A 13,141-nucleotide genomic window follows, 5' to 3' on the forward strand; every position below is an offset into this window, starting at 1 on the left:
CCGCAGGTGTTTTAATGTTACCGCACTGGGTTCCTGCTACTTTCTTTTCCATAATGAGGGCGCAAATTGTCTCGCTCTCGTTCTGTCTCTCATACTGTATTTGGGCTCACTTGGTTTGTTTTGCTCTTGCGCTTCCTTTATAGTGCGCCCCCTTGTGATCTGATGGATAAGCCGCACCTTTGTATTAGCCGCAGGGTCAAATGCAAGTGAAAAAAGTAGCAGCTTATAGTCCAGAAATTACTGTACTACATTTAAACTTTTCCTCAAAACAGTGGATGTGTTATTTTAACAATTTGTGCTTCTAATTTTTTTTGCAAAACAATGTCTTGTTTTTGACTATTTTTACATTTTATTTATTTTATTTTAATACCATTTTTTTCTTTGGAAAAAAAATCTGAATCTGAATTTGTGATTGTGATATTGTATTATTATTGTGATCACCGTTTGAATTCCTCCAGCATTCAGGGGTACATGTGGTAGCTTAACTGGCTTGATTATGAGGCGCTCCTTGGGAACATGAGTTCTAGTAAGGGGTGCCTAAATCCAAAAAAGTTTGAGAACCTGTGGCCTGTAAAGTGTAGCATGATGGCAAATGAATGTCTTTTCCTGTTTTTGATGGCCCAGCAGACGGACGACGTGACGCAAACGGACGCCTCGCAGCTCTCGGACTCGTTAGAGAAACAGCAGCCCAAACGGTTACACGTGTCCAACATTCCCTTCCGCTTCCGGGACCCCGATCTGAGGCAAATGTTTGGGGTGAGTACTTGCAGGAACCTCGGAACACCACACTAACACCGCGGACCACCGCGACACCTCAGAGTCAACGAGTAAGAAAAATAAAATAAAAATGCCCGACCAGTGACGAGAATGAAGCAACTCGAACTTGATCATAAGAGAAACTAGGAAAAGAGGAAGAAGGAGAGTTGACCTGCTCGTGCAGGTTTCCTTTCACATCCGAGCAGCTCCAGGTCCGCCTGTCCGGTCGCTAATAAGGCAAAGCGTCTCATGCCTGGATAAACGCCGTCATAAGAATAGAACGCCAACATCTGATGGCTCCAAATGGAGCCAAAAATGGACGTTTAAGCGCCCAGAGCTAATTGGACTTTTAGCGGCCAGATGCGCCGGCAGAGAAGGCGTCGAACCCAGGCCGAGGCCCCGTCTGCGGTTATGCCGTAAATGCTGGACAACCTGGCTGCTCTCTTGCCTCTTGCGTCAACTTTATTGGTTCCCCAATTGAAATAGCCTCCATAATTAGCTCAGAGGCAAAATTGATCGCTGCACACCTCCAAAAAGAGATCATTTGTTAAAAAAAAAAAAGCTTAGGTTATGCAAATGCTAGCTTATTTCACTAACTATTAACTAATTATTGTTTATATGACTGCCACCAAAATGCAATATATTGTTACTAAAATGGTATTTTCCCAATTGAATTATTTTGCCATTAAATGATACCTTAAATCCTACATTTCATCTTTTTTTTCCTCATTAATATTGAATTTTCCACAAATTTTATAGAAACAGAAACATGCAAAAGTATCATCATACATTCCGCCAATTTGTCATATACAAAGCATACTCATTAACACAATAACTATCTATCATCCATCCATTTTCTTAACAAGGGTCGCGGGAGGGGGGGGGGGTGGCTGGAGCCTATCCCAGCTGGCTTCGGGCAGTAGGCAGGGTACACCCTGAACTGGTTGCCAGCCAATTGCAGACACAATAACTAAAACAAAACAAAAATACATTTCAGATAAATAAAAACTCACAATCTTCAGGTCAATATTCACTTGTCTAGAGCAAAACAGTCCAAAATTCAAGAAGTACCTTGTACAATCGATAAAGCGCATTCAGGCCCAAGATAACTCAAAAATGGTTGCCATACATTATTGAATTGGTCCACTTTGTGATATAAAACGTTTGTCAGATATTCCAAAAGAATCAATTTCAATATCACATTACACCAGCCAGTAACAGAAGGGCTCTTCTCATTAATCCACTAGTAACAATATATTCTTTCTCGAAGCAAAAGTAAGAATGTTATACAAAAAATTTTGTCTGCCATAGATAAACGTTTGCTTGGGAGACCCAGGATTAAACCAACTGGATCCATTTCCAAATCTACCTAAAAAAAAATTCAATTTCACTCAATATGTCAGACCAATATTTCCTTATTTTATAACAAGACCAAAGGCAGTGAGTTAAGGTACTTATTTCAGTTTTACACTTAAGGCACATAGGTGAGAAAGATGTGTTTAAAAAATGTTGTCTGTTTGGAGATATATGCACCCTGTGTAATATTTTAACTTGGATTTCTTTCATTCGAGTACAAATTGAATTTTTGTTGACATATTTCCAAACGTCTTCCCATGTCTCTTCGTCCACATTTACTGATAATTCCTTCTCCCAAATTCTTCTGATCCCATCTGTATTACCAGAATGTGTCACAAATCACATCATAAAACATACTTATCGACACCTTCTCTGGGGAATGAAAACAATATTTTCTCAATGGGTGAAACCTCAGGGTGATCAACAAGGGCTACATTTGATCTTAACAGGATGTATTTCACCCCCAAAAATTACATTGCATGATAATGACGCCATAGTGGTCCTGCGTAAGTCATGTGAGAGGTAAGGTATTAAAGGCAAGACAAACTCAAGTAGCTTTCTTTGACGGGTTTAATGAAGGCTCTTTTCCATCGCACTGTGAAAACTGCAATACAGTAATACAAGAAAAGTGTGTGTGTGTGTGGGGGGGGGGGTGTGTGTGTGTGTGTGTGCGTGCGTGCGTGCGTGCGTGCGTGTGTTCTAATGCGGAAAACCCCCCACAATTTATTTAACAAATAGATATATCATAATAAACATGTTCTTTAAAAAAAGAAAAAATCTTGTAAAATGACACATTTTATTCTCTCAAATGTCACTTTTAATGTCTTAATATTGCAAAAAATAAAAAATTAATCTCCTAAAAATATCAGTTTAATGTCTTAATTATTTGTCTCCAAAAAGAAAATATGATTGAATCTAATAATGGCCAACATTTTACAAGAAATTACAACAAAGACAACTTTAAAAGGAACCCCAGACTATAAGGACAAGTTTGTTCCATATCATTTATTTGGTTGTTACGAACATAACTATGAGATTCGTTTTGTAGAAACTTTATTTGTACGTACGTCGCCATTGTTGTTTACGTTGCAACGCATTCAGTGCATAGTGACGTATAATGGATGCTCGCTCTCTGCCGAGCAAAGCAAAACAATTGCAATCTATACTAACACCAGCGAAAAATGAGACAAAATGCCACACTACGTGACTTTTGGATGTCAAAGGGGGATAAAGATAGCGAGGTAAGCCTCCGTAGTGGTCCTAAAGAAACATTTTGCAGTGCGCTCCCTCATGAGCTAAGGGCGATCAAAGTCTTTGAATGTGTTTGGTCAATGACGAGAGCACAGCGGGGGGGGGGGGGGACTCTTCCAACCGCTTGACATCCAAAAGCTGCGCAGTGTGGTATTGTGTGTCCTTTTTCGCTGGTGCGAGTATAGATCACAATTGTTGCTCGGCAAAGAGCAGACAGCCATTATTCTGCGTTGTGATGTAAACAACAATGTACGTATATAAATAAAGTTTCTACAAAATTGATTAAACGGGAAATGAATTTTGAAAAATGAATCTAATAGTTGTGTTAGTAACAACCAAATAAATCATATGGAGCAAACTTGTCATTACCGTTGGGGTTCCTTTTAATCTTGTTATCCTGTTTTTCCATTAAAACAAATACATACATTTCAATCTCATATATAGTTTTGCAATTCGATTATTTTCCATAATCGTTCATCCATCAGGAAAGAAAGTTTATTTCTATCTGTTTTCGTTTTGCAACAATTAGCATTAGAATATTGCTAAGTTTCATCGTTATTCACAAATCTGTTTAGAACTGTGGGTAAATGAGGTTTTTTTCAACATGGCCCTGGTTGATCTTTTATACTCTGCTGCCTCCTGCTGGCCGTTTTTGTAATAACTAAAAACAATTCAACCGTTCTCTGGAGTTGAGATGCTGCATCAAAGCCTTCTGTATGCTCTAGCATTAAAAAAACAAACATAAAAAACGTATAACTACGTCTTTAGGACACTTAAAACATTTAAAATGGAACGTATAAATGTGTTTTTGGGAGTTAATCTCAAAACGTCTGTTTTATTTTAACACTTCTGTCCTGTACCAGTGTGATCCTAACACTTATGAAACACATGAAGTCATGTCCATGATCATTCCTATTTTTTATTTAGCATTTCTAGGAATGATTCCCTTCCAACCTCAGCAGCGCATATCCTTAAACTTCCACAAGACGTACAGAAACGCACTTGACATAAACTTAAGAGTATGTGAATTTATCGTCCGACTTCAATGATCCTTTAACGTCTCTGATCCGGAATGTGAATGTGTTGAAGATTTGGGGATGGCGAGCGTTTGACATGCGTAATAACTTTGAAGCACGTAACTCCAGACAGCAATTAAAAGTCGCTCTCCTCAGCTCATTAGAGCAAGTCTCACTTTGCTTTCATTCGACTCCTCTTGAAGCATCTGAGGCCCGAGCCGGCCCTCCCGGGGGGTCTGCCCCGAGTCCTGTTGACTGTGCGCCCAAACAAAGAGGATGAAGATGGGGGGCGGGGGGGCTACAGGATAGCAGAGCAAAGGTAGCGGCCGCTTCACAAGTCCAAAGTCCGCCGCAGGCTCAGAAGAATAAAAAGAACACTTGCATCCTCCAGTCAACAAGCAGAAATGCTGCAGTGCAGGCAAACGCTCCCAACTCACCACACACACGCACACAAATGGACTCCATTCAGATGTACAGGGGAACTTTTCAGTTAATCCTTTCATAAAAATGTGTAGTTATGACAAATTGTCAGAAAGAAAGCTGTCCAGCTTCAATAAAATAGCAGTGCTAGCAATACGACGCTTGCGTTAGTGCTGTAAATAAGCCAATGCTAGTCACTGCTGCTACGTTGCTAGCATGGCTTACTCGTAATGGAGTGTTTTCTGGAACACTAAATGTTACCATTGGAATGTACAATAAAGTAAAAGTCTAAAAGAGGTCATAAACGTGACTGTCGAGCAGAAATGTTGCTAATTCTGCATCGCTTCTGAATCCCTTCAGCTGTCTGAAAACATTTCTCTTAGATTCTGTGTTTTAATCTTATGAGCAGTTTTTGGCAAACAAGGGGTTGGTGCTTTTCATTTCCCACAGGCTTATATTCTGTCATCTTTTCAGCAAAGCTCCTGTAACCCAACGTAACAGGTCAGCGCAAGGCCGCAAGCGAGTGCCCATGAGTACACAGCAAATGATTGACACCACATCGGTCACATGTTAAGTCTGTAATTGGTTGTTTTTCCTCAGGCAAGGTAGTTTCTTGCAAATCAAATAGAGGCACAAGATGGATCAGAGAGGGCTGCTTTTTAATGTTTTTGTTTTGTTTTGCTTTTAAACTTATGTACGAAGTGTTTTTATTGCAAATTCTCCCTATAAGTCGCTCATTTTTGGACTGGTTCTCACTTGGCCAAAACAGGAGACTTAACTCGACTTGAATTCCTTAGATTTGACTTTCTTAGGCTTGACAAGTATTGTGTGACGACACCACAATGCAGATGCGGCGTAAAAGGAGTAACTCACAACAAAACACACAACCACAAACAAGACAGGAAAAAGCAAAGTAAGCATAAGTTCATCTGTTCTAGTAGACTTTTTCTGACTTCTTTTGTTGCTTTCTAGCGAAAGCATTGTTTGTGTTTGTTTGCCAGTACTGACTGCCATTTGGAACTGTTCATAATTCCCTCCACATTTAAATGTTCGCCCGGCCTCCTAACTCCTGTCCCCTTTTCTCTTCCGCAGCAATTTGGAAAGATCTTAGACGTGGAGATAATCTTTAACGAGCGAGGATCCAAGGTGAGTCTGCCGCAACGCCAGCTGCTTCATCGCCTCATTATGCGCTCATGTGTTGTTTTTCTTTCCTGGCTCCGAACTCGGTCAGTCAATTACTTCAACATGGAGGAAAAGGCAATAGTTGGTCATGCATAAAAGTTGTGTTTTGGCCGCTAGAACACAACACATTGTCACAAAAGTGGCAGTTTCTCATGGAAATGTAAAATGGACGAAGGTCCCACAGACATATTTTGTAGAAAATCTTCCACCAATGCTGTTCATTGACACAAATTGGTACATTTGCCCACAAATGTGCAATTTTAGTGCAGTGAAATGCAAATCGTGTGTTAACACAAAATTGTATATTTTGGTATCCCAGAAAACTGCAATATGTTTCTATTAAACCCCTATATTTGTCCACAAAAAGGCAAAAATATATATATTTCGACTAAATAGGCTCTACAGAAATTCATGGTTGACCACCAGGAGGAGTTGTATTTTTAAAAAAAAAACTAAAAAAAAACAAAATAAAAACTAGCATGTGATATATTTGGCCAGTGAACTAGTAGTTTCATATAGAGGATCCATAAATTGTATTTTCTCCCAAAAAAAATGCACTATTTTGCCCCGGAAATGAAAGCGTCTGACCGTTAAATTGTTAGTTTCCCATGAAAAGGCAGCATTTTGCCACTAAAATCTTAGATCTGCCTACAAAAAGGACACAACGGAAACACAATGGTTTGCCAGTCAAATGACATCGCAGAAGGGTTTGTTGTGCTGTTTTGCCTCGAAAAGGCTCAATGAGTGTGCTTGGCAACAAAACAATTTGAAGCCGACTGACTTCAACTTACTTTCCCTTGTGCATTCTTTTGCCATTCAAATGTTACACAAAGGGAAAGGCTAACATTTGACCACAGAAAATTGTCTCAAAATCACAAAAAACGTTCCTCCTGTTTCCCTTCCCGTAGGTGTCCCAATACTTTTGTCCCTGTCCCGTATGAACACTTTCCCTTCCTGAGGGAACGAACACATGGCCCTGAATCCCAGACTCAACCTCGTCTTGAGCGCAAGAATCAACCTGTCATAACGAGCCTTTTTTTATTTTGCCGGTGCCCTACAAAGCGCATTACCCAGCATGCCTCACTCGCTTATATAATGAAGCTAGCGGGACTTTAATAAACAATCTATTTCCTATGAATATGTTTGTCTGCTTTTGAAAAATGGACTCTCGGCTTGGGCCTGTTGTAAGCTAATTATTCCTTTCTGTGTGTGAGTGTGCGTGCGTGTGTGTGTGTGAGGCGGGAGAAAGGGGAAAATAAGATGGAGGGGATAACGGCAGTCGGGTGGATGTCCAAAGGATTAATTCTGCCCTCAATTCCTTTTTTGAATGTATTTCTTTATCTCCTCCAAGGACAGGCCTGCGTTTTTTATGCTCGATGATGCTGATGGGTGATCTGGCCAACTGGTAGTGGAATCGCACCGTTGGCCATTTTCTTCTCATATTACCTTCTCCACAAATTATCTGACAACATGAATGTGATTGTAGAGCGCAGTATATGCTAGATGGGATAAAAAATTGGTAGGCTACTCTATTTTTTTTTTTTTATGGTACCACATGTATTGGCAAATCATTTGAACAAAGTCAAAGTGGAATCTCAAGCTGGCAGGTACCGAAGGAAGAAAGAAAAGTTGTTTGAAGCAAAGGAAGGAAGCATGAGAAATTCAATATTGGATATGAAGGAAGGAAGCGAGGGAAGAAGGAAGGATGATATGAAAGAGGTCAAAAATGAAGGAGAGAAGTAAAGAATGGAAGGCAGAGTAGCAGGTTTCAATGAAGGATAAAGCATGCATCAATGAGGAAATAGAGAAGGAAAGAGGTTAAGGAAGGAAAAGAGGGAAGAAAGGAAGGATGGAGGTCAAGAAAGAAAAGCTGGTCGGAGGGAAAGTGAGACATGGATGAGGGAGGGATGGAAGAATGGCAGATAAGCAGGTGTAAGTGAGGGAAGGAAGGATAGCAGAAAAGTAGGTTTCAACAAGAGGAGGATGAAAGCAAGGTTTTTTTTTGTTTTTGTTTTTTAAAGCCACCATGACATCAGGAAGGAAACAAACAATGTAAGGAAAATGTGTCAATGCAATCAAATGTTCCAAATGTCGATTGTGTGAAGTCCAGCAATGAGACTTTGTTAGTCCAGCGCAATATTTGAAAAGAGGCCCAGGTGGAGGCCGGCAGTCCGCATTACGACACAACATAAGTCACCCAAGTGACAGCTTCCCAACCCCAGCCGCCTCCGCAACACCCTCACGGGAGAAGCGGCGGCGTTGTTGGTTGGAAGGGGGATGGGGTTTTTGCATTCCGCCTTTTTCAGTCAATATGCTATTTTTTATCTCCTTCCTTCATCCTAGAGCTGACCATGTTGTTGGACATGTTAACGAGCTTCCTTCCAATAAGAGCTCAATTAGTATTCTTTTGTTCACAATTAGCATTAGCATGTAGCAGACATTTGAACAAATATAGTGAAACCTCAGAAGTGGTACAAAATTGCATTTAGTTTTTTATTAGTAAAAAAAAAATCGGCCCCCATAACTGCCTGTATAAAAACACTGGAATATTTTTTTTTTAATTCAACCCGCCGCATCAAATTACTACACTCAGCAACATGATGTTGGAGAAGACACAGGATGTCTGCCATTATCCTTTAAATTGGCCATTTCCAAGGGTGCTTAAGAGACAAAACTTTAAAAAAATATATAAAAATATATATATATATATATAAAAAAAAAATGCTATTCAGCCCCAATTATTTTCACTTGAAACATGAAATTTGGTTGACATTTCTATGATGAGTTGCCCCACAAAGACGTCTCAAGAAGCCATTTTGATTTGAAAACATTTTAGATTTTGGCCATTTCCTTTAAAGATGAACTTGTTGGAAAGATTCTGTGTGATTGCTAGCATCTTTGAGGCAACACAAACAGACGACGCTAAATTGCCAAAAAGGAGAGTTTCAGAATTGTTTGTGTGTTAAGCATGGCAGTGAAGTTTTTGCGTTTGTGCTTCCACAAATGTTTGACACTAAACTGTGACTATTTCCAGTTTTCATCATTGTGTGTGGCTAAAGTTTGCCGATTGGACGTAAAAGGCAAAGTCCAAACCTCAAAGTGAGTTCCAGAGGCCCGACGCAAACGTCACCTTGCTGACTTTCAACCGACGTTAATTAGCGCAACACCTCCACTAGCGCTGCAATGTTTACAGCTAACGCTGCGAGACGTCTTCTTCTTCTACTTCTCTTCCGCCGACTACGCCGTGTCGTTAATTACCCGAGCGTTGCGCCTGTTTTCCTGACATTCCGCCTCTTTAATTGGGCCGAGCCGGACCCACTTTGTCAGCCGGGTCCTCTTTCCCGTGTTTTGCTCTCTGCTAACTGCTGCTAATTAATCTGCCAACTTCTCACCATGGCTGCTCACCTTCTCTTTTTCTGTGTCTTTCTCCTCCTCTCCCTCCGCCGCTGCCGCCGCCACCGTCATCAGGGCTTCGGCTTTGTAACTTTTGAAACGAGCACAGACGCCGACCGCGCACGGGAGAAACTAAACGGTACAATCGTAGAGGGACGCAAGATCGAGGTGCTTTCTATTTTTCTTCACGCGTCTTGTTCCTCGCAGCACGACAGCATCCCGATGATGATGATGATGAAGATGATGATGATGGCGGCATGCATAATGAGTTGCATGCTATCAGCCGTCAGACGCCAGATTGTTGCCGTCTTCGGTCTTGGCGGGAAAAACCGTCGTCAATCAAAGCACGTTTGTTAGCACGTTAGTTGCTGTCGTATTTGTGATGTTTGTGCATCTGGATCAGAGCTGGGCAAACTTTATTCATATATATATATATATATATATATATGTGTGTGTGTGTGTGTGTTTTTTTGTTTGTTTTTTTGTTTTTTTAAATCCTTAAATTGTCCTGATGGGTGAAGTTGAAAAAAAAAATTCTGTTGAAATTTAAACAATTATCAATCTATTTAAAATTGACTTAATTTTACCAATTTTTATTTACAGCAAAATAAATGGCTCAATTTTTTTCTAATTAGTCGTGGTTAATTACATTCTTTTGGGCTATTTTCTATGATGCTATATATATAAATTGTATATATATAACCATTTACAAGAAATCCTGGAAGACATTTAAAAAAAAAAATCTAACAATGTGGGGATAAAAAATTAATAAATAAATTACAATCTGAACAGTATATAATAACTTTATTATTTACAATAAATCAAATAACACATAAGATCATTTTTAATAAACAGCTAAATGAAAGCATGTATTCACAATATTTTAGTTTAATAATTCTGAATTTATTCACTTAATTTTGCCAGTTATTTATGACATGAGTTTGTTTGTAATAAGAATGACTTTTTATTGTATTACATTAATTTCCCACATTATTTGAGATTGTCACAAAGGAGTAAATATATTTTAATGAATCAATATTACAGAAAAACAGCTAACTTAATGCAAAAAATAAAATGGTTTATTCAAAGTAAACTCTTCATTCTCGTTTGAATGATAATAGTATATTATGTAGAGCTTACTGTAGCTAAATCAATCAAATGTTCTACTGTATGCATACTGTATGTATGAAAAGTCTTGAACAAGATAAACAAATATGAATACATGTTATAAGCCAATTTGACCAAAACAAGTTAAAGCCAAATGTGCTGCAGTGTTGTTGTTCTTTTCCCAGCTCTGATGAAGGTTTGTGTGCTTGTGCTTGTGGAGTTTTTCTTGCCTGCCTGTCGCTTGCCTGCACGCTCCAACTTGCGTTCACGTCATTTGTGCATCTGGCCAAACATTTTGTTGTGTTTTTCTGTTCTTTGGTTCAGGTGAACAACGCCACAGCGAGAGTGATGACAAACAAGAAAGTGGCCAACCCCTACTCCAACGGTCAGTTCCAACACACCAGAGCCTTGAAGCCCTACTTTCGAACCCTGACAAGACTTAAAAGCCATCCTTGAAGTCCTAACCACCCTTGTCCACAAACCAAGACTGATTTTAAACCCTAAATGATGTTTGGAACCCTAACCCAGGCTTCAAACTCTCAATCTAAAACTCAAACCTTATTTAAAACCCATATCCTGCCTTGAAGCACGTATTTGAAACCCTAACTTGAAACCTTAACCCTGGCTTGAAAAGTCAGTCTTAAAAGCATTATTAAAATAAAACCCTGAGCCTCATTTGAAATTTTTTTTCAAACCAAAATGTCAAAACCCTTACTCTGACTTGAAACTCCAATTCATGTTCAAAACCACAACTGTTGTTTGAACATTTAATACCAGTCATTTGAAACCTTAACCAATTTTTGAAAGCCAAATTTGAAACACTAACCATTGTTTGAAACTCTAACTCAAGTTTTGAAAGCCGAACTAGAAACCTTTACCTTTGTTTGAAACTCTAACTTGAAACCCCAATAGCAGTCTCAACACCCTACTTCACAAGTCTAACCCTTGGTTTCAACTCAAATTTGAAACCGTAGTTCTAGTCTTCAAACTCAACTTTGAAACCCTAACCCGTATTTGAAAGTCTAAAAAGCCTACTTGGAAACTTGAATCCTAGTTTGTTTTGTCTACCTATTGTTTGTAGCCAGTCAGATTTTGGTAGTGTTGGAGTAAACGCTGTCGTTGTTGACTGATTTTATGTTTGTGTGTGTGTGAGCAGGCTGGAAGTTGAACCCGGTGGTTGGCGCCGTCTACGGTCCTGAGCTGTACGCCGGTAAGTCAGTCACACGCAACTTCCCATCAATCCCGCCCGGACCCGCTCCTCGCGGCGCCTCGATAAGCAGTGTGGGCGGATGATCACCCTCAGAGTCTCCGCTTCATCGTCATGTGCAAAAAAGAAAACTGAAAAAAATATTTGAAGATCACTCGCTGGCGCGTTATCGGATGACACGACCAACGTGTGCCGACGGATTTGCTCTCGGCGTAAGATTGACTTTTACGCGGCTAGCAGATGAGAGAGATCGCCATCAAGATTTGGTTTGGACCAGTGCGGGGGAAAAGGAGGGGGCATCCCACCTTAAATCTTGAACAAGTGAGGGCCAAACGCTCATTTCCTTGACAGAAGCGCTGACCGGGAACTCCACGTCACACACTCATCAAGGGTTGAAAACCCAAAATTTAAACTTGAACAAAGGAACCTGAACCCGTAATTTAAAACCCTAACCGAGGCTTGGAACCCTTGTTTGGAAGCGTAACCCAGGCTTGAAGCCATACTCTGGAATCTTCAGCAACGCTTGAAATTTTAAATGGGAACCAAAACCTGTGCTGAAAACCCTAACGCTGACTTAAAAGCCTTACTTTAAGGCCTGACCCTTGTTTCACATATTCACACAGACTTGAAACCGTAATTAGAAACCGTAACTCATGTTTAAAACCATAATCAAGAATTAATCCCTAATTTAAACCCTTAATCAGTGCTTCAAATCATAATTTGAAATCCTAATATTGATATTAAACACTAAACCAGGATTAACTAACCCTAACTTGAAGCATTAACCCTTGTTTTAAAACCTAATGCAGGCATGATTCCCCGTAATTAGAAACCCTAACCCTTACTTGAAATTCCAATAAGGTGTGAAATCTAAATTTTCAACCAAGTGTAATTCTATTTGAAACCCTAACTTGAAGCATTAACTCTTGTTTTAAACCCTAACTTAAGTCTGAACCTCTAATTAAAAATGCTAGCTTTTGTTTAAACCCATAACTTGAAACACTATCCAGCTTGAAACCTTAATTTGAACCCTTAAACTTTATTTAAAATTGTAACTCAGGTTCAAAACCCTTTTTTTGTAAGTCCTGACCCTATTTGAAACCCTAACCCTCGCATCCAGATTGGCCAAGAGCATTAGACAGATTTTTGCGAAGCCGAAAAATGCGGCGAGCGCTTGTTGGCAGAAGGCGCCGCCGTTCACGCAGGATGAGCTCAGTGGGTTTTTCCGCCGCTGCCGCCATCTTTACGAGCGCACGTTGGATGAAGCCTTTTGCATTTTAATGAGGGCCGCGCGCCGCCTTCATTTGCAGGAAGTGCTGAGCGTGCGGCGGCGGCGCTGCTTTTTAACGACCGCCTTTCCTTTCTGCTCATTAGACTAAAATCTGTCGCTTCCCTCTGCAGCTTTACGCTCCGACGCTAAATAAGCCGGCGTGACGGGAACAAGCGCTCGTCT

The 13,141-nt window shown here is 40.0% G+C and overlaps 1 protein-coding gene across 6 annotated transcripts in view; it reads left to right on the forward strand.

Annotated features, from left to right (window-relative positions):
* The window catches only part of LOC147181617 (RNA binding protein fox-1 homolog 3-like), a 486,306-nt gene that overhangs the window by 436,374 nt on the left and 36,791 nt on the right, over positions 1 to 13,141 (forward strand). For all 6 annotated transcript variants that reach the window (XM_086090602.1, XM_086090584.1, XM_086090576.1 and 3 more), the window contains 5 exons: positions 625 to 756; positions 5,892 to 5,945; positions 9,450 to 9,542; positions 10,806 to 10,866; positions 11,638 to 11,691. In XM_086090602.1, the coding sequence (XP_085946728.1) occupies positions 625 to 756; positions 5,892 to 5,945; positions 9,450 to 9,542; positions 10,806 to 10,866; positions 11,638 to 11,691 (394 nt within the window). The remainder of the gene's footprint in view (positions 1 to 624; positions 757 to 5,891; positions 5,946 to 9,449; positions 9,543 to 10,805; positions 10,867 to 11,637; positions 11,692 to 13,141) is intronic.

This window comes from Leptonotus elevatus, chromosome 1 (assembly GCF_054856555.1).
Source record: "Leptonotus elevatus isolate MCC_2025b chromosome 1, RoL_Lele_1.0, whole genome shotgun sequence".
In the NCBI taxonomy this organism is placed as follows: domain Eukaryota; kingdom Metazoa; phylum Chordata; class Actinopteri; order Syngnathiformes; family Syngnathidae; genus Leptonotus; species Leptonotus elevatus.